This window comes from Dermacentor variabilis, chromosome 2 (genome assembly GCF_050947875.1).
Source record: "Dermacentor variabilis isolate Ectoservices chromosome 2, ASM5094787v1, whole genome shotgun sequence".
Taxonomy (NCBI): domain Eukaryota; kingdom Metazoa; phylum Arthropoda; class Arachnida; order Ixodida; family Ixodidae; genus Dermacentor; species Dermacentor variabilis.
The window spans coordinates 78505587-78533491 of NC_134569.1; the positions used below are offsets into that span (position 1 = coordinate 78505587).

Genomic DNA, 27905 nt, shown 5'->3' on the forward strand with positions numbered 1-27905 from the left:
CAGGCTGTTGTCCGCCAGGAGTTCGCCAACATGGGTATTCACACCATCTGCTCGGCCCATCACCCTGATGCCCACCCGGCTTCTTCGATTCCACCCCATCCCGCACCTTCTTACCCACCACGTTTCCGCAACCCCTCTGAATGGCGCACTGCAGACGACAAGCCAATTTGTTTTCACTGCCATCGAATTGGGCACATTTCTCGGCACTGTCGCAGTTGCTGGAGTTCCCTGAACCAGTCTACATATACTGCCTACTCTCGCCCCCAGGTGGCCCTTCTCGTCCCTATGCTGTCCGATCAGATAATGCCGCCACCGATTCTCCGGCGCCGAACCGCCCCTCTTTTCATTCGCCTTCGCCCCAACGACGTCAATCTCGCTCTCCCCAGCCCCGTCGTTCCTATTCGCCGACTCCCTTCGGACGCCGCTCCCAGCCGGAAAACTAGACGATGCAGCGCCTCGAGGTGACGCTGCATTGCTCCCTAGGCCGCCAAATCCTCTCCTGACCTTGCCCACTCATCTGAACCTTCTTGACGTGCAAGTCGACGGTGTTCCTGTATCAGCTCTCATAGACACTGGGGCGCATTTGTCGGTAATGAGAGCGGACTTTCGTAACCGGCTGAGGAAAATAATCACGCCCGCCACGACGCCTGTTGTCCGTGTCGCCGATGGCGGAACAGCCCCTGTAATTGGTATGTGTGCCGCCCGTGTTTCCTTCGCCGATCGCTCCACTACCGTGCTATTCACAGTCATCGCCCACTGTCCCCACGACATCATCCTCAGCCTCGACTTCCTCTCGGCACATTCTGCTCTCATCGATTGCTCCGCCAGTACTCTCCGCCTCGACCTGCCTGTTCTGGATCCCGCTGAACAACACCTTACTCGCCTCAGTTCCGTCGATTTCGTTCGCTTGCCACCTTCGGCGCTGACTTATGCTGACTTCGTGTCATCCCCACCAGTGCCCGACGGTCACTACATCGCGGCTCCTCTGCAAGACGTCCTCCTTACACACGGGATCACACTACCTCATACAGTTTTATCTATTACGGCGAATTGCGTCTGCCTGCCAGTGGTCAATTTTGGCTTGACGACACAAGCGCTGCCACGCGGGATGTCTCTGGCCCAACTTTGCTCATTCGAGGATCACTCTGAAGCATCGATTTCAGTAGACTACAATTCACCCGATCCTCCTCTACCATCGCAGTCGGCAACTTGTACCATCGCCGACTAACAGAAAATGATTGCACCCGACCTGCCGTCCGAGCACGCTCGTGTGCTCTACCGCGTTCTGCTTTCCTACCAAGATATTTTTTACTTTAACGATCGTCCTTTGGCCCAAACAACAGCTGTTAAACATCGCATTAATACCGGAGATGCCCCTCCTATTCATCGCCGCCCGTATCGCGTATCACCAGCTGAGCGTCAAGTTATTCATACCGAAGTTCGCAAAATGCTTGCCAAGAACATTATTGAACCGTCATGTAGTCCATGGGCGTCACCGGTTGTGCTGGTAAAAAAGAAGGATGGCTCATGGCGCTTTTGCGTGGATTATCGACACCTTAACAGGGTTACCAAAAAGGACGTGTATCCCCTACCTCGCATTGATGACGCCCTTGACTGCCTCCACGGTGCTCGCTATTTCTCCTCTATTGACCTTCGCTCCGGCTATTGGCAGATTACCGTGGACGATCTCGACCGCGAGAAGACTGCCTTTGTAATACCCGACGGTCTTTATCAATTCAAGGTGATGCCGTTCGGCCTATGTAACGCTCCTGCCACTTTTGAACGCATGATGGACTCCCTTCTTCACGGTTTCAAATGGTCCACGTGTCTGTGCTACTTGGACGACGTTATAGTATTCTCCCCAACATTCGCTACGCACCTCGAGCGCCTCTCAGCAGTCCTGGACGTTTTTCGGCGAGCCGGTCTGCAACTCAACGCATCGAAGTGCCAATTCGGCCGTCGCCAGATTACTGTCCGTGGACATCTCGTTGACACGAACGGAGTGCAACCGGACCCAGGCAAGATCCATGCTGTTACGCACTTCCCTGTTCCGAAGTGTTTCAAGGATGTGTGCAGCTTCATCGGCCTTTGCTCGTACTTCCGCCGTTTCGTCAAAAATTTCGCGGCCATAGCACGACCACTAACCGAGCTTTTGAAAAAAGACGCCCCTTTCCAGTGGGGCGACAACGAGGCCTCTGCATTCTCGCTTCTCATCGATCTTCTCACAACGCCTCCCGTTCTGGCCCATTTCGATCCTTCTGCGCCTACCGAAGTCCGTACTGATGCCAGCGGTCACGGAATTGGCGCAGTACTGGCACAACGCCAGCGTGGCCACGACCGTGTTATCGCTTACGCCAGCAGGCTCCTCTCGCCCGCGGAGCGCAACTATTCCATCACTGAGCGTGAGTGTCTGGCCCTAGTTTGGGCGGTTGCGAAGTTCCGCCCATACTTATATGGCCGACCCTTTTCCGTTATCACAGACCATCACGCGCTTTGTTGGTTATGCTCATTGAAAGACCCTTCAGGAAGACTTGGTCGCTGGGCCTTACGGCTCCAAGAATATTCGTTCTCTGTCACCTACAAATCTGGCCGACTACACAAGGACGCTGACTGCCTGTCTCGCTACCCGGTAGACGAGCCTGACGACGCCGACAGTAGTACCGCCGACGGCATTTTCTCTGTGTCTGCCTTCGCTAACATCGCCGATGAGCAGTACCGAGACCTATCGCTGCGAGCACTCATCGAGTGTCTGCGCTCTACACCTACCGACGCATCCGTTCGCCGATATGTCCTCCAGGGCGGCATTCTGTGCCGAAGGAACTTCCTCCCTGATGGCCCTGATCTTCTTCTTGTCGTGCCAAAACATCTACGACAGACTGTGCTCTTTGAGATGCATGACGCACCCACTGCAGGACATCTTGCGGTAACCCGCACGTACGACCGCGTCCGCCGCCGCTTCTATTGGCCTGGTCTCGCTCGCTCCGTCCGGCGCTATGTTGCTGCCTGTGATCCCTGCCAGCGTCGGAAAACGCCTCAGGTGCTACCTTCCGGTCATCTGCAGCCAATCACCATCCCTGTGGAACCGTTCTTTCGTGTTGGATTAGACCTCTTTGGTCCCTTTCCCACGTCATCCTCTGGGAACAAATGGGTAGCCGTCGCAACTGATTACGCCACCCGATACGCTATCACGCGGGCTCTACCTACCAGTTCCGCCACTGACGTCGCGGACTTTCTCTTGCGTGAAATTATCTTAGTGCATCGCGCCCCGCGACAGCTGCTTACTGACCGTGGTCGTAACTTCCTCTCGAAAGTTATCGCCGACATTGTGCATTCCTGCTCTATTCAACACAAGCGGACTACCTCATACCATCCTCAAACCAATGGCCTGACAGAGCGGTTAAACCATACTCTTACCGACATGCTGTCCAAGTACGTTTCGAAGGACCACCACGCCTGGGATGTTGCCCTTCCTTACGTCACCTTTGCTTACAATTCTTCCCGGCACGACACCGCCGGATTTTCTCCATTTTATCTACTCTACGGTCGCGAGCCGACCTTGCCCCTTGACACGGTACTTCCTCCTGCTGCGACCTCAACAAACGAGTATGCGCGCGACGCCATCGCCCTCGCCGACCATGCTTGCCAGCTTGCCCGTGCTCGACTGACGGACTCGCAAACCACGCAGCAGCGTCAGTACAACGCCCGCCACCGTGACGTACAGTTTTCACCTGGTGCACTCGTGCTCCTGTGGTCGCCCTCTCGTCACGTCGGACTTTCCGAAAAGCTCCTTTCGCGATACACAGGGCCCTACCGCGTGCTGCGCCAGGTGACGCCTGTGACGTACGAAATTGCTCCTGTGAGCTCAACCTCGTCATCTACTCTGGCGTCTAGTGATGTCGTGCACGTCAGTAGGCTCAAGAGCTACTACACTGCTTCAGCGTCCGGCCTTTAGTCGCTCCGGGACGGTGCTTTTGCCGCCGGGGGTAGTGCTACGGGGTAGTATTTCCAATGACGAAGAGCCGAGCAGGAAGAAGACGAAGACGACGATTGGAAGCTAGCGCGGGCTGTTGCCTCTTGGTCAACTGCGGCGTATCGCCTTGTAAATATACTTGTAAATAGCTTTTCGTCGGTGTCTTCCTACGTAACAATATTAAGGATTTATAGGCTAAAATTTTGACCTCAGGTGTCGACGCACTTATATTCCGTCTTAGGCTCCAGAGCGCTTTGCTGGCCTTACCACATACAGCATCAATGTGTTGATTTCGTCTGAGGTCAGAAGTGAACGTTACTCCTAGATACTTATGTTTATCGACTCTGCTAACAGTTATACTATTTATGTTGTAAGGGTAACACAAAATTTTTTTCTTTCTCGTTATGGACATAACAGACTTAGCTGCGTTTAGTTCCATCTGCCAGTCGTCACACCATTTTTTAATTATTTGCAGACTAGACTGTAAATTGGCCTGATCATTACTATCTCGAAATTTATTATACATCACACAATCATCAGCAAACAGTCTGACAGGGACACTAACATTACTGGGCAAGTCCATTTATAACGATAAAAAATAAAAGAAGACCTAGGACACTTCCTTGCGGAACTCCAGACACAACACGGGAAGGGCGTGATGTGTACCCCCCGAAATCAACGTATTGTTCTCTAGAAGAAAGGTAGGATGAAAACCACTGAGTGATTGCGGGGCTCTGAAATACAGAATTAATTTTTATGATTAACTTCGGATGGGACACTTTGTTGAATGCTTTTGCAAAGTCGAGGAAGATTATGTCTGTTTGACCACGGGAGTTTAACGTTTCAGAGAGGTCATGTACAATTTCAATGAGTTGGGTGGTTGTTGAGAGCTGTTTTCGGAAACCATGCTGTCCAGGAAAAAACAAGTTGTATTTGTCCAAGTAAGAAACTAATTGTTTATTAACAATGTGCTCAAGGAGCTTAGAACACGTGCTTGTAATAGAAATTGGTCTGTAATTTTCCACTTCCACTGTACTGCCACTTTTGTGTATAGGTATGATTTTTGCGCGTTTCCATGCTACCGGGAAGCAACCACTATCAACAGAAGACTGAAAAAATTTACTTAGGTATTTAGAGTTCCATTCTGCATATCTACGTAAAAATTCATTTGAAATGCCGTCAGGACCAGGGCTCTTCTTAACATCAATATTCAGCAGAAGATTTAAAACGCCTTGTTCATTGATTTCAATGTCTGCAATGGGTGGTTTAGCAGCTGTGTAGGCTACATGAGGTGTATGACCATTATCTTTAGTAAAAACGGATGCAAACTAAGCATTAAAATTATCAGCTTGCATTGCAGCAGTACTGCAGGATTCTGAGGATAACGGTCTTGTGGATGGGTTGACATACCGCCAGAACTTCTGCGGCGCCTCTTTAAGGAACTTCGTAAGTGTCACATTATAAAACTTGTCTTTAGATTCTTTTATAAGGCATTTCAGGTCATGGCTCATGTGTTGAATTGAGATCTTCTTATCGGGGGTTGGATTCCTCGAACAGCCCCCACGTTTTCGCCTTAATCTTCTCTTTAGATGTATAACTTCCCTTGTAATCCAAGGACTTTTCCTTTTAATTCTTTTATAGCACTTTGGTATGTAGTTTTTAATACAATCCATGACCGTTGCAAAGTAGTAGTCCCATAAATCATCTGTGCTAGTGTTTGACTCAAAGAGATGAACAAAATGGTCGAAAGAACGCTCTAAAAAGTCTAACACACCAACATCATTGGCAGAGGAAAACTTCAAAAATGTTTTATGAAGAGCACATGGGTATGGTACAGGTCCTAAGCTTAGAAATGCTTGCACCATTTTATGGTCCGAAAGACCATTCTCCGTTTTACATATTTCTAGATATGGTATTAAAGAATTTGACAGAAAAATTAAATCAAGTATTGATGACTTAGTCTCACAGATTCTTGTATAATCTGTCACTACCTGGGTTAGGCCTAAACAGCTAGCTACAAAAGCTGGTCACAACTTGAAACCTCAGTCTGCCCCGGTGAAAGTGTCGGCCAATCAATGCCGGCCAAGTTAAAATCACCTAAAAGTATAATGTTATTGCCTTGATGCATGTTAGACTCCATAAACTTTTTTAAATGCAAAATAACATCTACGGGTGAGTTAGGAGCCCTGTAAATACAACCAATAAGGACTTGATGTTCACCCAACTTTGTTCTCGTCAACAAAAACTTGCACATTAGCTCATTACTTATTACTCATTACAGAGTCAAGAAAACACACTGAGAGAAAATTCACTCCGATGAAGGCTGGTCCTCCGGCCGAAACAAAAGTTGCATAAACAGGGTTAAAGTGCCTCAGACAGGCTGGCCGACATTTTGATAGGTGGACCTAGCTTTGTGAAAGTTGTCCTAATAGGTGGAAAGTTCATTTTTCTGGGCAAAGGGGCGGGGGGGGGGGGGGAGGCTGGGGCACTCGACCGTCTTTCCGAACCCCCCCCCCCCCCCCACACACACACACACACAATATGTGTGTGTGTATATATATATAATTTTTAATGACGCCTGCACTTGAAGGAACTTCGTGTGACCTCAAAGAATAGTTCAGTGAAGTAATGACCTTATATGAGTAGTTACAGAGCTCATAGTAGGAGACAGTTTAATTTCACAGCGTGAGTGCCCTCGCACCTCCGAGAGACTGGCGTCTCTCTGATGAGCCATATGGCAAGTGGATTCATTTAAACACATTAGAAGAGATATGTGTTTTGTGCATATTCGTTTGCGCAAATAGACAGCAATGAAGAAAGTCATGTAATGCGGTCTTATAAAGTTTAATACACATAGATAAAATAAAATATTTTGCTGACGAAAGGTCATTTCAGAAGACCTAACATATAAAAATGATGCAATATATAACACTTTCTGAACACAACTTATGACTAGAATTATTAGCATAAAGCAACGCGAGTCCATAAGGCAATCATTTAATTACTTGTCAAAGCATGCCTTATGCCATTGGTTTTATTTATTTCCTGTCGGCAGAATAAAGGATTATAGGGTAATAAATTATCATATGCACAAATAAACAACCATATTAACAAACGAATCAATAAATAAGACATAGTGATATCTCAAAAGCATGAAAATAGACAAGAACAAGTAGGAACACTGTGCATTGCGTTATTGAGCTGCTGATAAAGCATGTGAGGAATAAAAATTAGTAAGGAAAATGCACAGCATACACTATGGTGTTTTACAAATAGCACTACCAAGCGTCTTTGCTTGCCCAAAAGGCTGCAACCTGCTTGCGCTATTATGTACCCGATTTTCGTTCCTTTGTATAACTTTTTCTGTTGTTTTCTAAGCCAGGTGGTCTGCTTGAAGCTTGCCTCAGTTCCCGGAAGCTTTCCTCACTGCCTTCTCACTTTGTATTACCACCTGATAACTTTTGCCAACTGAATACCTCATGCATGCCTTACTGTAGAAGGAGCACTCTGTAAAACTGGCCCCTGGTACAAAACGGGTCAGAACTATGCAATAGCTCTTAACTTCTTTCTTTTATCAAGACTCATTGCCACAAAACGTCCATGAAGACGCACCCCTCCATTAAAACGAGAGCTAACAGTTTTCCAAATCAGTCAGTTACGCCGAATCAGTTCGTTAAGCGTGCGTTTTCTCCTAGTTTGTAGTGGCTGTGCTTGGCTGGCTGTGCATTTGAGGAGTACTAAATATGCGGGTGGCATGCCTTATTTTGGAGGTGATCTACGCCAGGTTCAAGCTTGCAATTCGAGATGGCTGGTCTCTCTGCGTGCACTGTCTCCCCATGTGCATAGCGTTATGTTTCCGCTGGTGGTTATATGGTGGGAAATACACTTCCTTCTCAGCGTCAGATGGGTTCTGGCAAAGTACTGATTAGCGACTTGCTCACTGTTAGCTTTGTCGTTGGTGCTCATGCTGTGTTTGTAGCCGATGCACATTGCAACGCCTGCAGCCACGGTAGAAGCGAGCTCGACGCACGTTTTCTATTTCTCATTTTATTTCTCGTTATCATTGTGATGTTCGGTATGAATGCCACATGAATGAGCGACCCGCACATCATGGGTGCGTGAAAAGGCATGTGACAGTGAGCCGAAAAGGATGGCGGCTCGATGAGCATTAGCTTCCCACGCACTCAATATTTGGGTTAGTTGGAGGTCACACTATCAGATGCACTTGAAAAGGAGAGCGCGCCTTTTCCTCTATCCCTGCCGTAGCTGCAAATGACTTTGCGTGGCAGACATTTCTAATTGTTGGTGATTATTAGTGGGTGCAATGATAAAGGATGAGCAGGGATTGCTGCTGACTTCATGTGCATTGTCTTCCTTCCCAGGCTGTCTTTCCGTGCCCTTTGTGTTGCAGATTCTGTAGTCTTAAGTTAAGAGACAGGGACAATTGGAGAAATCACTGACAGAAACTGTCTTGTAGTGCACATAAAAATAGACAGATGATGATGATGATCCTAATTTGCAGAGTCGCAGTGAATTGCGCAGCCGTACGAACCGTGCGCCCCCATGGCTGGCATTCTTCACAAAATGCCAGCGTTGTGACATCAAAAGCTCGTGATCATCCAGTGAGATATTCAAAGGTTTACATGGTCTGTGCATTACATTATGCTTATTTTAATTAGTAAGTGGATGTTTACAACAATTTATATGGTCAATGTAACTAATATATAGACTCGTCTAAGGGCTGCACTTTGGTAATTAGATTTTAGAGGGGGGGGGCCTCGGCATCGCCGGGAAGGGGGGGGAATCTGCACTTCCCTCTCCTGGAAAACTTCAGAGGGGGCTCGCACCCCGGTGCCTATAGTCACCCTTGCCATTCTTGGTCTTTTAGTTTTAACGGGTTAACGGCGCAACATAGAGCATAGTAGAGTTTCCTTTACAGGTAGGCACCGCCGTCAGCGACACCACTTGACATCATTCTACTATCCCCTTAAGACTAACACTCTAAGCATGAGAAGGCTGCCTTTGACAAGGATAGGTCCAACTATCAAAACGTTGGCAAGCCTGTCTGAGACACTTTACCCTTATTTATGTAACTTTTACGACTCGTGTATGTATTAGGCGCATCCTACAGTGGTGAAGCAGCTATCTAATCTCCACTAAAGGAGGACAGCTTCATTCCAAGAACTATTGGATTAATTTCTGCGACCTATGCTATGGCTTACATGAAACACGTGTAGTTATACTCACATAGTCTTGCTGTGGTCTTGCTGCTCTCTACTGTCCAGCGTCCAGTAGTGGATTCACATCAGGATCTTGCATCTAAATTAGACCAATGTAGACACAGTTACATACTAAAAGGATTTGTAAATGTCTGCACGTCACAAAAAGAGCACACGCATAACGAGCAACCAAATGAGCTTAATATATTGGGCAAGAAGTTGTAAAATATGCTATAACATGATGTCTCAATGTCTTAGGGAACTGTTGACTAATGTCCTAACAAGGCATTTTGCTTGCAAAAGAATGCAACAACTTAAGTCACCAATCGAGCATGAATTTGGGTTGCAAAAATTTTTAGTGTGATGCTCATGGTAAAATTTTCAACAGTAAAAAGGCTATGGCAAATCAGTTCTGCAGAAATCTTGGGCACAGTCACTTTATCATCTGAGCTCACCGGGAGGCAAGCAGAGCGCACAGCAAGGCTGAATTAATTGATATCTCGAAGCAACGGGACACACACTGTAGCACAAAGCTACAAAGAAAACACAGATTTTTCAGAAAGAATGTTTCAAATAAAATTTTGTCCTGGCCCGGATATCGAACCTGGGACCAATGCCTTGCTGGGGCAGTCACTCTGCCATCTGAGCTAACCAGAAGGCTAGCTGATCGTAGAGTGAGGCCAAATTAATGGGCAACTTGAAGCACAGGGACAGTGAATGTGGAAAATCAGTTCTACGGAAATCTGCATGCAGGAAGAAGTTTCATTGAAGGGGAATATTGTCATCCACTTCAGAATTGTGCAGAGCTACAAAGGAAACCCAAAGGAAAGGCTACTGAAAACGTTCACTGTAACTAATGCGCAAAGGAGATGAGGACACAAGCAGTGAAATAACAAGGACACATTAGTTACAACGAATTAATTCCAGCTTGCCCAACTTCCAGTAATTCTACTGAAAACACACAGGTGAAACCCGTATGGGTTTCACTGAACAGGCTCTCACGACAGTATTGACACAGGCAAAACAAAATTTCAATGCACCACCTTTAAGTGTACAGCCTTCATCAAAAGAAGCAAAACCACTCTGACTTCGAGGGTTGCCAAATCCTAGCTGCCTCATGTTGCAATCACGAAACTCCTGGCACTGGAAAGCCTTGAAGGATAAGAGCTGCCCCCCCCCCCCCCCTCTCCAAAATTTTTAAGCAGTGCAGTTGCCAACAAGAAGTCCCACAGTCAGGTGCGGTCCAGTGCGTGGTTTCTTTAGACAAAGGCTGCACCTGCCTCTGCCAAGAAAAAGGTTTTCATAACGTATGCATATGTGTGTCTGTGTGTGGGAGGGGGAGAAGCTCTGAAATGAATTAGCCACTCTGGCTAGTTCTCAACTCCGTCATTCATATCCATATGACTTCTAAGGCTGGGCAACTTATTCAGTTTCTGATTAATTTGTTAATACATCAATTGAATTTGTAATGAAGTTTTTCATAATAAAGTTTTTCATCCATCAAACGTATATCTAACCGACGAGGGGGACTCAAAGAAGAAAGCCTTCTCCGACTCGTCCAATCCGTTGTCATATGCCACATTACCTACGTTGCTGCGTACCTCAATTGGTACCGGGCTGAGCAAAACAAGCTCGACACCCTCATACGAGGGATCTAAAAGCAAGCACTTGGTCTCCCGCACTGCACCAGCACTGAACTCTTCTACCAACTGGGAGTTCCCAACAACCTCTCCGAACTCGTTGAAGCCCAACAACGCTCTCAGGTTGAACGGCTCACCCTTACTGAAACGGGCGCTTTATTCTGCCCACGCTTGGCTTCACCTACCATCAGCAACAGGGCCCCAAACAACCGATCCCGACCGACATCCGTAGCTGGATCTACATAGACCCTATCCCTAGAAACATGCACCCTGAATATAACGGGGCCCGGCGCCAAGCTCGGGCCGGAGCTATCATAAAAGCCCTTCGCCATGTACCTGGCATCACATTTGTTGATGCAGCCCAATACTCCCATGGCGCACGATTTGTGGCCGTCGCCACACGCGATGGAGTCCTACATCACGCCTGCAGCGTCACTACTCCCACTGCCGAGACGGCTGAAGAAGTGGCCATCGCCCTGGCCACTTTAGATCCCACCTGTCACACCATAGTGTGCGACTCTCGCTCAGCCGTTACTAACTTCAGCAAAGGCCGTATTTCTCCCCAAGCTCTTCGCATCCTCTGCCAGGCACCACACTCTAAAGACAGCAAAATCTCCTGAACATGGATCCCGGCCCATGCGGGCCCTGTCCACCCACACCTCCCCAATCTCAACGAGGTCACCCACTCCATTGCGCAAGGCCTAGTCAACCGCGCCGGAGTCACTGGAGATGAGTTGGACACCAGGGACAATCTGAAAACTTATAACGATCTCGTTAAGGCCTTTTACCTCAGTCACCGAACCTACCCCCCGCCTCACCCAAAGTTCAGCCGGGCGCAGGCTACCACCCTGCGTCTACTACAAACAAACACGTACCCTTCACCCGCCCGCCTCCACCTTATATTTCCGGACGTCTACACTACCCCCAACTGCCGGTGCTGTGGAATTCACCCGGCTACGTTTCCGCATATGCTATGAGAGTGCCCAGCACAGTACACACAGACTAACACCACGGCTCTCTCGTCGAGGCTGCATGAGGCTCTGCGGAGCTCCGCCCTCGACAACCAAACCTGGGCGACCCAGCACGCCCGCGAGGCGGCGGCGAGGCAAGCCCTCGACGTCCCTTCGTGGGAGGCTTAGGCCCGGCCATCATAAAGTGCTGGTTCTACAATAAATGTTTATTCTTCCTCCTCCTCCATCAATTGAATTTAGAACAGTGCAACAAGGGTCATAGACAGCAGAGGACACACAGCGCTTACTTCCAACTCTGCGTCATTACGAAAGAGCAGACATGTGCGAACAGACAAAAATAAAAACAGCACAAAAAAAATTTAAATGATATGTAATCATGTTACGTCACAGTCGGCATTGGCACCCAGAAACCGCAACATGTTCCCAAGCAACTAATCTCACTTTCTCTGAGGATTTCTCTTGTGAACTCGTTACAATGCCTATGAAGAATTTTAGAGCACTTAAAATGCCGGCCGCAATTCAGTTTTTTCTCTCCTTTTTTTTCATATTGTTTTTACTTTGGTCTGCTAGTGTATGTTTGCTCTTATGGGATAAAGCAGAGCTGGAAGTCAGCACTGTGCGCTTCCTCTACTTTCCCTGTTCCTTGCTGCACTGTTCGAAATCCAAGATGTTCAACCAATAAGCCCAAATTTTGATGTTATCTCAATTGCAATTCCTTTGTAAAGTGGAAATGGTAACACACCTCAGGCCAAATTCAACTCTTAGTTTTCTTGCGGCGAGTGCCACAGAGGAATCCTTGCCTTGCAGGGAGGCTTACTTATTGGTTTAACAACGAGTCCACTGACGGTAGAAAGCACAGTTATGTGCAATGCCACTGTGTGTTACCATTTCCACTTTACAAAGGAATTGCAATTGAGATAACATCAATATTTGGGCTTATTGGTTGAACATCTTGGATTGCCTATTGCCATCAAAAATGCACCACAAAGCAATGAAAGCACTTAGATGCTCTTTTGAAGACTGACATTTGTGATGAATGTTGACTCTACTGCATCGTGTGCAATTGTGTTTCATTTGTGCATCTGAAAGCTGTGTACTCTAGACATCTGTAGACTTTGCTTCCAGGAGAACTTTTGGAGAGAGATTTTTACTCCTAGTGTGTTAGATGTTGTTCTGTTTTGTTTAACTACTTCCTAACGCAAGAATTTGTTTTTTTTTTTAATCCTACATAACTAATTTACTAAGTGAAAAGGCATAGCCGTCACCGCCAAACAGTGACAACTCCTCCTCTGTTTATTTTTATTCTAATAAAAAAATAAGCTAGTGCACAATATCGCCAGCTCCCTCCAGGTAAGAATAGGAATTAAAGTAACACTGACATGTCATTTTCGACTGGTCATGCTTTCTCATTTAATGAAGGTCTAAACCCTCTAAACCTTATATAAAACATACTGGCAGGTACCCAGAGAGCCTACATAATTCAATATACTAATATAACTTGTTTCTACAAACTGGTTTTTATTTAAGTACCTAGGAGCTGGATGTGTCATAATGTCACAATATAATGGCCCACTCCATTCTTGTGAAAACTGTGGCTGCAACATGACAAGTCAGAAGAAACATATGCTGCTGTCTTTGCTTATCTTTTTATGGGCAACACCATCTTAGTCTTATGACACTCCACAACATCATCAAATTTTGCTTTGTGTCAGGGTGTCATATAGTGTCAATGAAGCCAGGTTCATCATATTCAGATAACTTTAGTACTAAATTAGAACACAGTTTGAACCGGTTACAATGAACAGTTAGGCACTAAAAATGGTTCAACATATAAAATAATTCAATATGCCCAAACTCACCTATCTTACTGAGCTCACTCATCCTATCGAAAATTTGTGGTGCACTTGTTATATATGGATTTTTTATAACCAGTGAAGAAACGAAGCATAGAAGGGTTCCACTTTGGCAGACAAAACTACATACATGTAGTAGGCAGTAACTTTTCCTACGCATCGAACTGTTTCTCAGTGTCACAACGAATGGCGGCTTGATAAGACTTCACTTCCAGTATGCTTATGACATACCCCCCAGGCATTTTTTTTTAGTTATTTGTTTACAACACAGAGATGCAGGATGGCCCAAGCAAAAAGTGAAAAATTTGCTTGAGAAAAACCCGAGGCCCCCCTTTACGCACGCATGCTCGAACATAAGGAAACAGTAAAATAACTCTCCTCAGCGCAGCGTTTATGACACGCAAGTGGTTTTATTGCACTGGCAGCGGACGTCCCGAGTTCAATACATCCAACATTCTGGTCAGCAAGTTTTGTATGTTCAGTGTAGAAAATATTTCACTTTATCTGGGTTTGTTCCCAATTTTCACACTTGCCAAGTCCAAATTTTTTACATGCAAGAAGAGTACGGTAGAGTTCCTACAACACAAGTGTCAGTGCTCCACTATTTAGCAACGCAAGGTTTATTAACTCTAGTAGCAGTGTTCGATTTACTTGTCTTGCCCACTCTCACGTGGTGCTGTTGACTATTCCTGGGGCTCTATAGTTGCTGTTGGCTATTCCATTCACACTACAGTTAAGCTTCGATATAACGAAGTCAGTAAAATCGGCAATTTGCTTCATTATATCGAAATTTTGTTCTATTGAAATTCCACCTTTTATGCAAATAGGTATAGTCGCCAATTTATTTTTCTTACACGGAAAGGGGCCACAGAACTTTCCCAATTAACGGGCAATAGAAGAAAGCAAATTTGAACTAGAAAAACAATTCACTTTGATAAATTTGGGAGTCGGCGATGAATGATATGGTTTCATGCCAAGAATGTCGACGATTTCTTCTCGGCGGTACGAATTAAGCGAAGTCAGCCACGCTTTCGCGTGCACTCTACCCCCGCGGCTGATAGCGTCGCCCCCACTGCAACGACGCTATTGGAAAAAGCACTGGCAGTGAGGCGAAGCACTGCTGCGGCTGCCTCTCACTCCAACGGGTCACTGAAACTCGAGACTGCACAATCTCCAATACTAAACGCGCGGCAAGACAGCTTACATGGAGCCACGCCTCTCGGCACGCCCACTCTGCACACTCGGCAGCTTACCTCTAAAGCAGTGTGCACGGCTGCGTATGCGCTCACCCGCGCTTACAACCATGCGCAGCCACAACCGAGACGCGCGCCAAATATCGAGACGCATGCCAACTTATCCCCCCCAACGCCTCGCGCGCTTGATCCCTTTATCGCGAGCTCGCTCCCTTCCCCCTCTTTCCCTTTGCTCGCGAGGGAAGGCGGCACTCATGAAGCCACCATCTTTCTTGTCTCACACTCGCACCTAAGGCACACAGTGTACGGGTCACAATAGGATCTTATCACACTTGGAACATGCCACCACTCGACTTCGGTGGCCGCTCCTGTTGCGCGGCGTGCGATTTGAGAGGTGCGTTTGCAAGCAGCCACTCGTAATTTAATCATTTTACTATCTGCATCATTCGCGTAATGTCTCAGCATTCCTTTACGGTGGCAGTGGAATTTCGTTATATTTAAATCACATACAAACACACTTCACTATATTGAAGCCTAAATACATGGTGTTTTATGGACAAGAGGTTATGAAGAGCTAAATACTTCGTTATAGCGAGAATTTCGTTATGATGAAGTTCATTGTACCGAGGTTTAACTGTATATACCACACATTATTACATAAACCGTGTGGTAGGTAATGCATACAGCACTAATGCAGGTGAAATGAACTGCACATTGTTATTTTTGTTCTTCTGACCAGCCAGCACATAATACACTAGAACCTTGTTCATACGTTTTGGAATAAAGCTCAAGAAAAAACATACTAAAATGGGAAATGTATGATACGAAGTCACTAAAAAAATTTGGCAAACTCTACTGTACTTGACATCTATATATGGCGAACCGTTGCGCGAATTGTTACAGTATGAGATGCCGACGCATGCCAAGGTGGTGACGTAAGAGTGGCCCGAGACGAGCATTGCTACTTTTGCGGCTTTGGCAAGCTTACGGATGCATCCCTCAAATTTAGCCTGGGTCAGCAGCTTCTTTGGTTGCATTTTGAGGGACGTTTTGACAGGCCCACATGGCGCAAATCGTTGCGGCTCCAGACGTTGAGACGTGTCGAGCTGGAGGGGCCCGTCTTCCTATTGTTGTCTTCCTATTGTTGTCTTCCTATTGCGTAGTGTTTTACAACAGGAGACAAACGAAAACTAGCTGGTGGGCGACGGCGGAATACGATGCCTACAAGCCACCAGAGTGAAACATTACGCTTATTCCTTGCCACCTGCGGCAGGGAACGGCAGCATGCTTGGGTTATCACCTATTAAAAGCATGCAATATGTTTCTACAGTAAAACCTCGTTAATATGTACCCGTTTAATAAGTAATTCTGGTTTAAATATAGTTGCAACACATCCCCTGCTCTGTTGCCGATGAGCCTAACATATTGGCTGACCGCTTAAGCCATAGTCACTTAACGCATGCCAAATGGCTTGTGTGAAGCATGTTTACTTAATTTTTCAGTGCGTACAAGCGTGGAGTCAGCAAATTGTTGTGCGTGCAGATAATAGCAAAACTGTGGTGCACGGACCATTCTCAGACTGCAGTCGCAACCGAGAGTGATGTCAAAACATGGTAGCCATGATGTGTTTTCCTGCTCCCATAGCTTTTCACACTTCTACGTCGTTGTCATGGATGACTGTGTGGATAATGGCCCTTCCGTATCTGACATGGCTAGTGCACTGACTGACGGTCATGCAGCTGCTTGCAGAGAAGTGGGGCCTGAAACTGTCTCGCGGCCTTGCTGAATTTTAAGGTTCGAGTGTCGCTGCAAGGCCAACATCTTCAAACTCGGCAAGGTTGCTATGGCGGCAAGTGAAAACCACAGGTTTTTCGCTGTTTGCTTGAAAATAAAACTTGTTTGCGTGTGTCTTTGAGTGAGAACACTTCTTTTTTGGACCAGTAAGTCCATAGCAGCTCATCTACCATTGTTGTTTAATTAGTACGTTGCTTAGTGCGTACCTGAACCACATTCCCTGCAAACTATGTAATAACGAGCTTTACTGTAACGGCATTACACTCCACTTGCTGTGAAACTGCCAGGTGAAGATGCTTATTGCAATAAGGTTGGCGGCAATAGCTGTGAATGCAATGTGCGACAACCTGGGAGGAGATTTGTTGCTACCGGAACAGGAAAATGAGTGCGTGCCGGCATTTTCACACGAGACATGCAGGTAAGTATTGTAGGGAAGCTGTTGTAACGGACGACTACTGCTCTCGATCACACGCATTTCGAGCCTCTTCTTGTTTACATGGGATTTAGCAGCCGGTAAACGTATCATACAATCGAAGTTTGGTGATGTACTGAACATTGGTACAGAAAGATTGTAATTTGAAGGAACACATGAACTGGTAAAAAAAGAAGCCTAACTGTATTAGGTAATTTTTTGTGTTCTCAATCGCAGTGTTGGAGCCGGGAAATCGTACAAAACAGGATTGTAGTATATCTACTGTATATCCTTTGTTGCCCAACATCAACAACTCCCCCATCCAATACGAAAATAACTTCTATCCGATATTCGTCATTTGCATATACGTATTTATTACGTGTTGACTTGAGCAACAAAATTTCTATACTGACTCTTGTTACATCTTATAATTCACTATACCTATGCTTGTTATGCAGGTAAAACTCGATCTAACGAAACCTGATTTTATTCCCGATATAACGAAGAAATTTAGATTACCCAGCAGGTACCCATAGGGTTCAATGTTATCATCAACCCGAATTAACAAAACAAACTTGGCCGAGCTCAATTTAATGAACTTTTTTCCTCAAATAAATAAGTAAGAAAGGCGGTAATTTCTTTCCAATTTCAACACAGACGAGTTCTTCTTCGAGTGTGCGCTCTAGAGCTACCGCATTAAAACATCTAGGCGCCATGGTCACATCCCTAGCTTTATTTTGACGAGGCTGCACGCCGCACCATGCACAGAACAGCTGACTCAGCACCGCCTCGGTAGGGGCAGCAGTGGTTGCTTTCGTTATTTCATGGTTTATGCAATAGATGGCTAAATTAGTGGCAAATACAATACCACAGTAGCCTTTGCATGTCGCTACATTACAATTTTAGATTTCGAAGGACCAAAAAATGTATTTCTTGATTTTACAACCTTTCTGATTTAATAAAATAATTCGAGCATGGTCATCACTTTGTTAAATCGAGTTTCAACTGTATCAACATTTGACTATAAAGGTTCTTGCCTCTGGAAAATGTTGCCAAATGTGTTACAGTCCACGCACACTACATGGAAAAGTATGATTCCAATGGCTACATACCACTTCTATGCTTTACCAAAATACAAAACGTTGTCTCCGTCTGTGCATTCAGGGCAAATAAAAGGTAAGAACGTGTGTGTTTGCTGATGTCTTCAAGGTGATTGTTATCAGTATCACTCGTTATAGTCGATTACAGTAGAATACAGAGCAACTACAGTCATGTAAGATGTGAGCCGTCTGGTGAATGAATGAATCTTTATTGTGGTGGTGATAGTAGAGTTGGATGATTAGCATGTGTCTTTGTCCCTTGTGTGGCGATATTAGTGCTCCCGGGTGTGCCGTTACCCCTCACCATGCCATCTTGTAGCCCAGTTCCAACTTCTTTTGCTGCCTCTTCTTTCTTGGCAGGTGACAGTGGCTCCTTGATCAGGTTTTGATTTCTCTCAGGTGCTGCTGTCTTTTGGCTGGCAGGGCTGTGCAAGAAAAATTGAGGCAGAAAAAAAAAACAATCACGGTCTGTTTTGCCGCCGACAATAGGTCGAGGCATGAACGAAATTTCCTTTGCCAAAGGGTGCTGTCGAACAAGGTCAGACTGTCACAAGTGGACTCTCTGTTATGTGGAACAACGTAGAACTTTCCAATGGGCAACAGCAGTGTTGGCAATCTACAGGGAGCAGAGTAAGCACAAAGCGTGTTTATTTGCCCAGCCACTACAATGAGATTTCCCAAGTTGAGCTTGCAAAAAACACAAGGGTCACACAGACTGTTTCTGTAGGTGCCACAGGTGGCCAGTGCAATGCATGTGATAACCTGTCCTGGCACTGTCTTCATATATATACTGATGCAAGTCCCTCTCTCTCTCTCTCTGCAATTTCCAGACTAAATGTACACTTTGTGAATACCTTGGAAAGTGCATAACATTCTCAGGCACCAAATTATTTTGTTCACTGAAAACATAGCTTTAGCACATTTCTTCCATCTTAAGAATTATGGAAAGCATGGAGCTGAAGATCAGATTAAGAATTTTTAATTCCGTAAGTTTTCTCAAGATTACAAAATGCGAACGCCATGCAAGAACTCCCTGCAGGAATGTCTGATATGAGAACATTAACTACTTTGTGTCTAGCACACTTGGAAAGCATTCAGCCACTTGAAAATAAGCCTGATGCAAAACATTGTGAAAAACAATCAAACTGAAGCAGCTAAATGATGACAAATTGACAAAGAGCAAGCACCCAGCCATCTAATTTCCAACTCATTTTACTAAAACACTCGAGTTATTATTCAGGCCTACAGCGCAGGTTAAGTGTTTCAAAACTTATCCAGCATGTTCTGAATATTATTTTCATTGGGGCTCTTAGCTTCTGATGCATTATCTTGGCACAAAGAATTGTGCATACAATGCCTGAAAGGGTTAATGCAACTGGGTGGCTAAGAGTTCCACTCCACAAGCTCAAATAGTGAATAAGTCACAGAAGTTTCTGAGCTGCTAGCAACATGCTTTGCAAGAAGTTTCCATCGCATGTTGCCCTGTGCAAATGCTTTAATAGAAAAGCACAAAGATCTCTAGTTGACACTTATCATGACTTCAAATCGGCTGACATTCAAATTTTAGTGCTGATTCTCCACGCAACCCCCCCCCCAAAAAAAAACCCCAAAAAAGAGAGAGAGAGAAAGAATGCACTAGAATAGAATATTTTTTTAGCTGCAAGAAGCATGTCTAAGTCCCAAAGTTCATTGAAGCATGACAGAAATACACAGTATTTGAACATTCACTTCTTGCAATATCGTACATCATGATTGGAGATGATGATTTTTTGTCAATGCTCAATCACATCTTCACCTAAATTACACAGTAGCACTAAAAAAGGAACTTACTGTGCACCAGCTACAGCAGCTGCTTTTGTTTCAGCAGCCCTGACGGCTGCCTTCAGTGCATCAACTTCACTGGTGAGCTTTGCAAGCGACACTGTTGTTAGAAGTATATAAAGAAAAATGACATACTTTAAGACTACAGCCACAAAATTACTTTTTACATAAAATTCATCAATGTTACAATTTGTTGCCTGCTATGTGCCTTTCTTCTGCCTCATCTGCTTGTGTTTCAACACTTCCCTTTTGATATGCAACATACCAGTTGTCACACAACTACTTTTGATTTATTATGAACAACCGACTTGCTGAATGCAACAAAACATAAATAACAAACAGAGTCGATGAATACACCTCCCTAGCAGCCAGAACTTAGCTTACATGCTACAATAAAGAGGGCGACAACTGAGGCAGGTTAATAATGCAGGCTTTGTATCAGGATTATTGATCAATGAATATAGAACTCAGCCGAATGCAACATTTGAATGTTTTGAAGATAACCTTCAGGAATAATAAACACCAAGCAGTTGCTTACTTTCTTTCTCGGATAACTTTGAAGAAGTCTCATTCAACCTTTGCAGACATCCAGTCTGAAACAAGTAGATAAAAGAAGTGCATACAGTGTCAAGTCTCTTGCAAAGCATTTATAAAAGGTGTTGTTCTCCCCAGGTCTCATACAGAGTATCTGAAGGATTGATTACACTTTAAAAGTGTCCCTGGCTCACCTCCTGATTTGATAATACATTATACGAAATTCCACAGGCTAATTCCGCGTAACACCTGTATTATTCTGTACACAAACCAAATATCCAGCCTCATACTGCTTCAATCTAGAGTCATACCAGTACCATAGCCAGAACTGTTTTTATTTATTTTTATTATTTTTGTAGAGGTCTACGCCTCTATACTCCTGGCTCACATACATGAGCATGTGGGATAGATGGCACTATACTCTGTTTCATACTTAGGAACGACACAAAAGCTACCCAAGTAGTGTGGTCGTAGAACCCTCACTCCTTTCACAGTGCAATTGTTTTTGATCTGCAATGCTTTCTAGACAATAAATATGTTACATATTCCAATACAACTTGTGGACATAAAGTTATGTCAAATTACAAATTATTTGTGCATCCTTGCGCTCTTTGTGTACAACACACTATGCATTGGTTGTGCTCTGGCTGCTGGTCACTGAACGTGTCCCTCTGCTTGTTTGGTGGTAGGTACGTTTAGACCTGTGATGTCTTCCATGCAATAGTTACATGAATTAACGCAGTAAGCTGGGTGAGTTGGTGAATGAACACATTCCTAGGGGTGGGCAGTGCAACCCAGACGAAGGACAAAAGGAAGTAGATGACACAAACGCATACCACATCGTATTTCACATCATATTACAATTAATTACATCATATTTTGCAACATAATAGTGTGAGATAATGCTACACTAAATTAGATGGCGCACATGTACACTGTTATTTTAAATGCGAAACATTTCTTGGCGAACAGTTGCCACTTTGACAGTATCTATCTACCTAGCCACCTATGTCTTGGTGCTCTCATGGTTGTTTCGTTAACTTGGTATGTACCAAAACTGGCACAGTATGACAAGAGTATATGACGAACATAAATATGTCACGGCATGAATATCATAACATGCATGTCATGTAAGTCATTAAACAGGCACCTACGTCTTAGTGCTCTCATGGTCATTTCCTTAACTTTTTATTCTGTTTTTTTATATTGTCATGCTGTTAACAAGTGTTCTTATTACTCATATGCTATAAACGTGTTTTGATATTACTCTTAGCTCTCATCTGTACTACTGTTGCTTTAAACATCGTATAACATCATAAGCGTCTTTAACAGGAGGTCCCGATAGTCTAAGGAGGCCCCATACAGACTATGGGGCCTCCTTATATATACCATGCACATGTAATTATCTGCACATTTACTAATAAATAAATTATGAAATTATGAAACTTGGTATGTAGCAAAATTCGCATAGTTTGACAAACGTGTATGACGAACATAAATGATAGCTCATGACATGCATGTCATGAGCTATCATTTATGTTATGTTATGTTATGTTAGTTATCATTTATGTCGATCACGAAACAGCTGCCTACGTCTTGGTATGTAGCAAAAGTGGCATAGTATGACAAAAGTGTATGATGAACATAAATGATAGATCATGTCATGACATGCATGTCATGTAGATCATGAAACAGCTGCCTATGTCTTGGTGCTCTCATGGTCGTTTCATTAACTTGGTTGGCTCCATCTGAGCATATGCAGCCACACTGAGGGCACTGCATCGACTTTTTTTCGCCATGCTAGTTACCAAGGCTTCAACAGCTGCAATCATCTGTGATTGCCAGTGAAAGCACTGCGAGATCTGGGAGTAAAAGCAAAGATAACACATAGTAAAACTTTCAGGGAAGCTCGCTTTCAGGGAAGCTCACTTTGAGACATGCCACCTGTGCGTTTGCTCAGCAACCCTATGGCACCTTCACCGGCAATTGCAGAAGTTTTGGTAGCAATTCCATCAGTGTGGCGGTGCATGCCAAATGGCCAGATGCAAGCCACCTAGAACCAAGTGTTATCGGTATGCAGTGCTAGTGCAGCCCAAAGCATGGCATTGAAGTGCTCTAGACAACCGTGCTGACGACTGTACATGATAATAAGCATTACTGAACGAATCACATGTTGCATTAGACAAATTGAGAATCATTAAAATTGAACTCTTCCATACACCAGAAATGTGCAGTAATTTGCATACCACATTAAACAAATTGTTCATCCTGATAACTGAACTGTTTGATGCAATGTAAATGTGCAAAGCACATTTCTGGTGACCTACTCCCTCAAGTGTTACAGCCTATTAAGAGTGGATGCCGACAAGGTTTGTCTAGGCATGTGTAGAGAACTGTTGCCAGAAAACACAGGATCTAACACAAGTGCAAGGAAGACGGGTGCTTGAGCGTTATGTGTATGGCCACCCACATTTGAAGAGATGCAGCTTAAGCTCGCTGGCAGTTTTCTTGTGGAGAGAATTAACCAGGTAGTGCTTCAATCATGAGCATCAACTGGTGAAAGTACTTGCTCAAGATGATTCACGCTGAACACAAAGCGGAGGAAAGTTATGCTACTGGTTTCGCCACTTTGCACTATGTGATGCTCCTGAACATGATTTTTTAGTTACGCGTAATTACAGATTCAGAGTTACTCGTTTTAAAATGCCACTGGGCACTTCTCCGCATGGTTAGGTTCTTTTTCTTTTCTGCCCTAGTTTGCCTAACGGCATCATATGAGAGTGTTACACATAACTGTGAAGCTCTGTATCTTGCATAAAGTACAAAAAGTTAATCTGCGTCACTAGAACTTCGAAACGGACGGAGTAGCTACAATGCAGCAATCGCGTAGTTCCTCCCCCAGCTTCGGCAGCGTCACGCATGCTGAAAAGAAGCAGGTGGTCACATCTGACTCGCACGAAATGGCAGATGCAGAATACGCACACGCACTCGCACAGACAGCTGCAGCTGCTGCACACGACACGCGCTGTGTGCAGCTTGGCATTTACGCAGACCGGGGTTTCGCAAACTCCAAGTCGTATCTTACCATAGGAGGCTATGGATTTACTTAGCGCTGTCGATACGACTCAAAGCGGCATTAATAAATAACGAACGAGAGAGGGCTAGGCACAGGGAAACACAAACAAAATATGAGCTGGTAACGACTCGCCAATCCACGGCAATCACAACACAACTCGAAGGACTGCGTACCAATGCTTTCGCAGCTGTGTCGGCCTCACGAGACTTCGTCATCAGCTCATCTTCTTTCTTTCGAAGCGCAGTTTCAACGGCAGCTCTGTCTTGCTCTTTCTGCAATAGCTGCTTATCTTTCTCATCTAGTGACTTGGAGTTGTCCTCGAGCGTCTTCTTGAGCCTGTCGTAGCGAAGCTCCGCCGATTCGTGCTTTTCTGCCACGGCCCTTAGTCGCTCTTGCAAGTCCCGGTATTGCATATCCAAGGCACTGTACTGTGACGACAGGTTGTAGTAACAGAAGCCGATGAGCACGAGACCGATCAACAGTGCGGCAAGCAAGAAAGGTGGAGCTCGTCCGCCGTAGTGCGGCCGCAGGGCACCGCGGTTGCTCCCGTTTGACTTCATCACAGTGCCAGTACTGTTTAGATTACAGCGCTGCTTTGGTCGAACTACGATGAAGGCTGACTCTAAATGAATTTCAACAACTTCGACCCATAATTGCACAATGACGCTACCACGCAAGTTCCACAGTCGCACAGACAAACGTAGAAAATGCGGACGTAAATAGTACACGGTTGCCGGACTTAAACCTAGTCTGTGCTAAACATAGCCGGCACGAACGGACGTCACTCGAATCATTTTCAATTTTGTGCCCCGATTGCGAACATTTTCTTTTTGCACATAGAGATAACGCAATGCCGACGCTACCACTGACCGGACCTGTCATCACTATACGCATTCTTACTAGCTATGTGTCAAGCCTTACCTTTGATTTCAGTAAATACACGTTCGCAAATGCACGCACAACAAATAGCACCAGTATAAACTGGAAAAATGACAAAATAAAAAAAGCGCATTTCCAGCCACCTTTGACAGCCAGTTCACAATTTTTATTGAACAACAAAACGTGGATAAAATGAATTCGACGCAAAATAGTCACCGATGGACCTGCCACATTTATTTCACACACGCAAAATGAAAAAAAAATAATAATAATAAATGTGATGTACAGTTTAAAGTGTCCATTATACAGCATGACGAAAAGATAAAAGAAATGAATAACGTTCAGATTATGAAATAACTCACAATGCCACCGAAAAGTGGCGCATAAATAAGAACAGCCTCTTCTTTAAACATATTTTGACCTCAAACCAAAAAAGTGAATAAGTGTCATTTTTTAAAGCGCCCACATAGAGAAGTGCCATACAAAAATTTCCAATGAGAGTTTCCTTGTGCATTGCCGTAATGTCTTCTGGATGGTTGTATATCTGCGTGACCTCCTTTTTTCCTTAAGAGAACTGCAGAAATGGCACAATGTGTGCTGTGTTCACACCCAACAGCCCAAAGAGATCACAGCCCCCTGATGGAAAGGAGGAAAGTGACATATACAGCTTTAAACTCTGTGCTTAATGTACACTTTATAAATATGAGGTGCATGAACATACTCATAAAACACTTGTGCCAGATCAAACTAACAAATTCAACATGTCATATTCTTGGAGTTTAAAAAGTCCCTGCTTGACTACAACCTTTGTAAACACAGTCACTCCCCAGGCAAATTAATGTGCACACATTATGACATTTAAGAGAAGTTGCATGCACAACCAATAAATTTGATTATGTAATAGGCACAGCCTGCTACATGGTGATTTCTTGCTTTCTAAGCACATGTCTCCTTCTCGGCACATTGTCAGTTTTTGAAGAACAGACTACGTTTGGCGACACTTTAGAACTCAACTGAACAGTGCGTGCTTTAACAGGGCTTCCAGCGTTGCCTGCAAGACTAAGTCCAAGCTTTTCATTGTAGCTGGCAAATGCATTCTCTACCACAGTCCGCTGCACCGACAGCCAAGATAATGCTAACCAATCTACAATGTGCAACCTTGTCGCTGTCTGTCGTGGTCTCCAAAGTCCATCACCAACGATCCAGTCTGTGTAAATGGCAGTCAATGTGGACAAGAAACTGGAGCAAACGGTATCAAAAAGCCCTGGTGCCTCAAGAATCTGTGTGCCCTTGTCAACAAGGATGCGATGTACCCTGGGATCAGCCATGGGGTTGCTGCTGTCCAAAACGAGCATTGATCTTCTCATAGATTGTGGGCCACACTGTGATAGCCAGATGGTTTGAACCCAGTCATGAAGAACATTGTTGTCATCAGTAATGTGACGCACCTGAAATCCAGAAGAAAAAATACATAGCAAGTTTAATGACGTCGGTTTATAACAGTGTAGAAGCAAAAGGCGAGCAATTGTTACCTAGAACTGATATGCTGTAAGGTGCTACATAAAGACCAGCTGAATGTTGAATACAGCCTCTTATATTAAGTACTGCAAGTTTTGTAAGCACTCATGAGGAATGAAAATGGTTCCGCCAGTGCAACAGAGGTTCAGTGAAAAGAAAAGCAGAGTAACAGGCCAAATGTGTAAATAGGGTCGTTCAAGCTTGACAACTTGCTCTTTAGTACAAATGAATAAAAAAGAAATGGATTAGCAACTCCGAACACTCACATGAACATTACTGGGAAACAGCGAAATGTCTTGAAGGTATTCCTTGAAGCCTACATAGAGAGGCAGCTTTTGGCCGTCTGCCGTACACGAGAGCACGACGTTTACAACCCTCGAGGAATCATACTCGCAGCTCCTATCACTGACGTTAAGGAAATCCGCGGGCCTGTCGAAATAGAGGGCCACTAGACACCAAATGCCGATTTGGGAGAGGGATGATAATTTTTCAGTGTGGTGCTTGGAGAAGACCGGATATCGTGGCGTCTGTATGCTTTTGGCGCCACCCATGGAAAGACCTTGCCTTGTCAAGAAGCGGTTCATCCATCCTCTGGATGCGCGAAACTTGTCTTGTGAAACACCGTACGCGGTGGCCAGCACGCGCGCCTTGGTTGCGATCATGCTCCATGTCACCTTGACACCTTTCTCGCGGCTCGCAACAAGAAAGGCAGCCAACTCCGTTTCGATAAATGAAAGCCTGCCTGCTTTGGGTCCTCTAAATGAACGTTGGTCAGAGTTGCAATGCTGAAGCCGATGTTTGTTCAGTCGCCACCTCCGCACGTTACGCTCGGGGACTGCATAACGGCGGCCCGCACAGCGGTTTCCCACCTTTTCAGCCAATGCGATGACTCTTAACTTAAATTTAGCTGTATACTGCTCCCTTCTGGCAATGTTTTCAGCAGCCATAGCAAACTACACGTTTCGGACGCATTATTAACTAACAGCACAACGATCGTTGACGCATGGTTGACAAGTTAGTCTTTATTCTTTGGGTTGACCACGGATGACGACTCCCCGACCCCACTTCCGCTTCCCCGATGCGGTGGACGGATGGATATGGCTGAAGTCTTTGAAGCGGACTGCTGCATGCGCCATCTAGCCGTGACTAGTAATGTATTTTGTACTTCGTGGAGCGGGAAATTTCACTCTTGCCTTGATTTTAGCCAGCTAACATCCGTTTGGTTATTTCTGCCTGCTTAAAGCCTATTTTTCCTGCACTGTCCCTAAACCCCAATGCTTTCAAAAAGTCCGCCCGTTGCTTTGAGCTGCAGGGTGAAGCCCTTTACAAAAAAGTATCAGATGTTCAGACGTTTCCTCTTCCTTTCCTCAAGCACCGCATAACGTGTCTGTCCCTTGGTATTATAAAGGTTCTAAACAGGGATAAGGTGCCTCAGAAGCGCTGGCCAACGTTTCGATAGGAGGACCTATCTTTGTCAAAGGCGGCCTCGTCATATTGGGGCATATTAGTTTAAAAGGGTTAGTGCAGTGACGTCACGTGCGGTTATTGTCGGTGGCGGCTGGTTGTAAAGGGAGAGGCTTCAAAGAGAATGAGCGCTGTCGCCTGACGTCTGTGAGCGTGGTTCCCAAGACGAGGGGACAAGAGCGGGAGAGTGGGAAGACGGGGAGAAAAAGCAAAGAAAGAAAAGAAGAGAAAAAGGGGGGGGGGGAGGACACCAAGAGGCAAAAAGAAAGAAAGAAAAAGAAAAAGAGGGGCGTGGGAGGGTGTTGGGGAAGCGAGAGGTTAGGGAGCATTCAGGGAGTGTCGTTGACAGCATGTTTTAGTGGATTTAGAAGAGCCGGTCAGGTGGTCCTTGCGTGAGTAATAAAAAAGACACAAAAAGGCATCAGTTGAAAAAGAGACTTTAGTAGCGTATCAGCAATGCG

General features: G+C 45.1%; 1 protein-coding gene across 3 annotated transcripts in view; it reads right to left on the reverse strand.

Moving 5' to 3' along the window:
* Window positions 1-24317, reverse strand: part of LOC142572147 (uncharacterized) — a 35852-nt gene extending 11535 nt beyond the window's left edge. For 2 of the 3 annotated variants that reach the window (XM_075681053.1, XM_075681054.1), the window contains exons 1-5: window positions 23757-24317; window positions 20512-20566; window positions 19983-20073; window positions 18457-18577; window positions 9218-9289 (exon numbers count right to left, since the gene is read on the reverse strand). In XM_075681053.1, coding sequence (XP_075537168.1) covers window positions 9245-9289; window positions 18457-18577; window positions 19983-20073; window positions 20512-20566; window positions 23757-24143 — 699 coding nt within the window. In that variant the 5' untranslated portion in view covers window positions 24144-24317 and the 3' untranslated portion in view covers window positions 9218-9244. Of the gene's footprint in view, window positions 1-9217; window positions 9290-18340; window positions 18578-19982; window positions 20074-20511; window positions 20567-23756 lie in introns of those variants that run through there. The other variant, XM_075681052.1, reaches the window with a different exon arrangement.
* Window positions 24318-27905: the final 3588 nt, after the last annotated feature.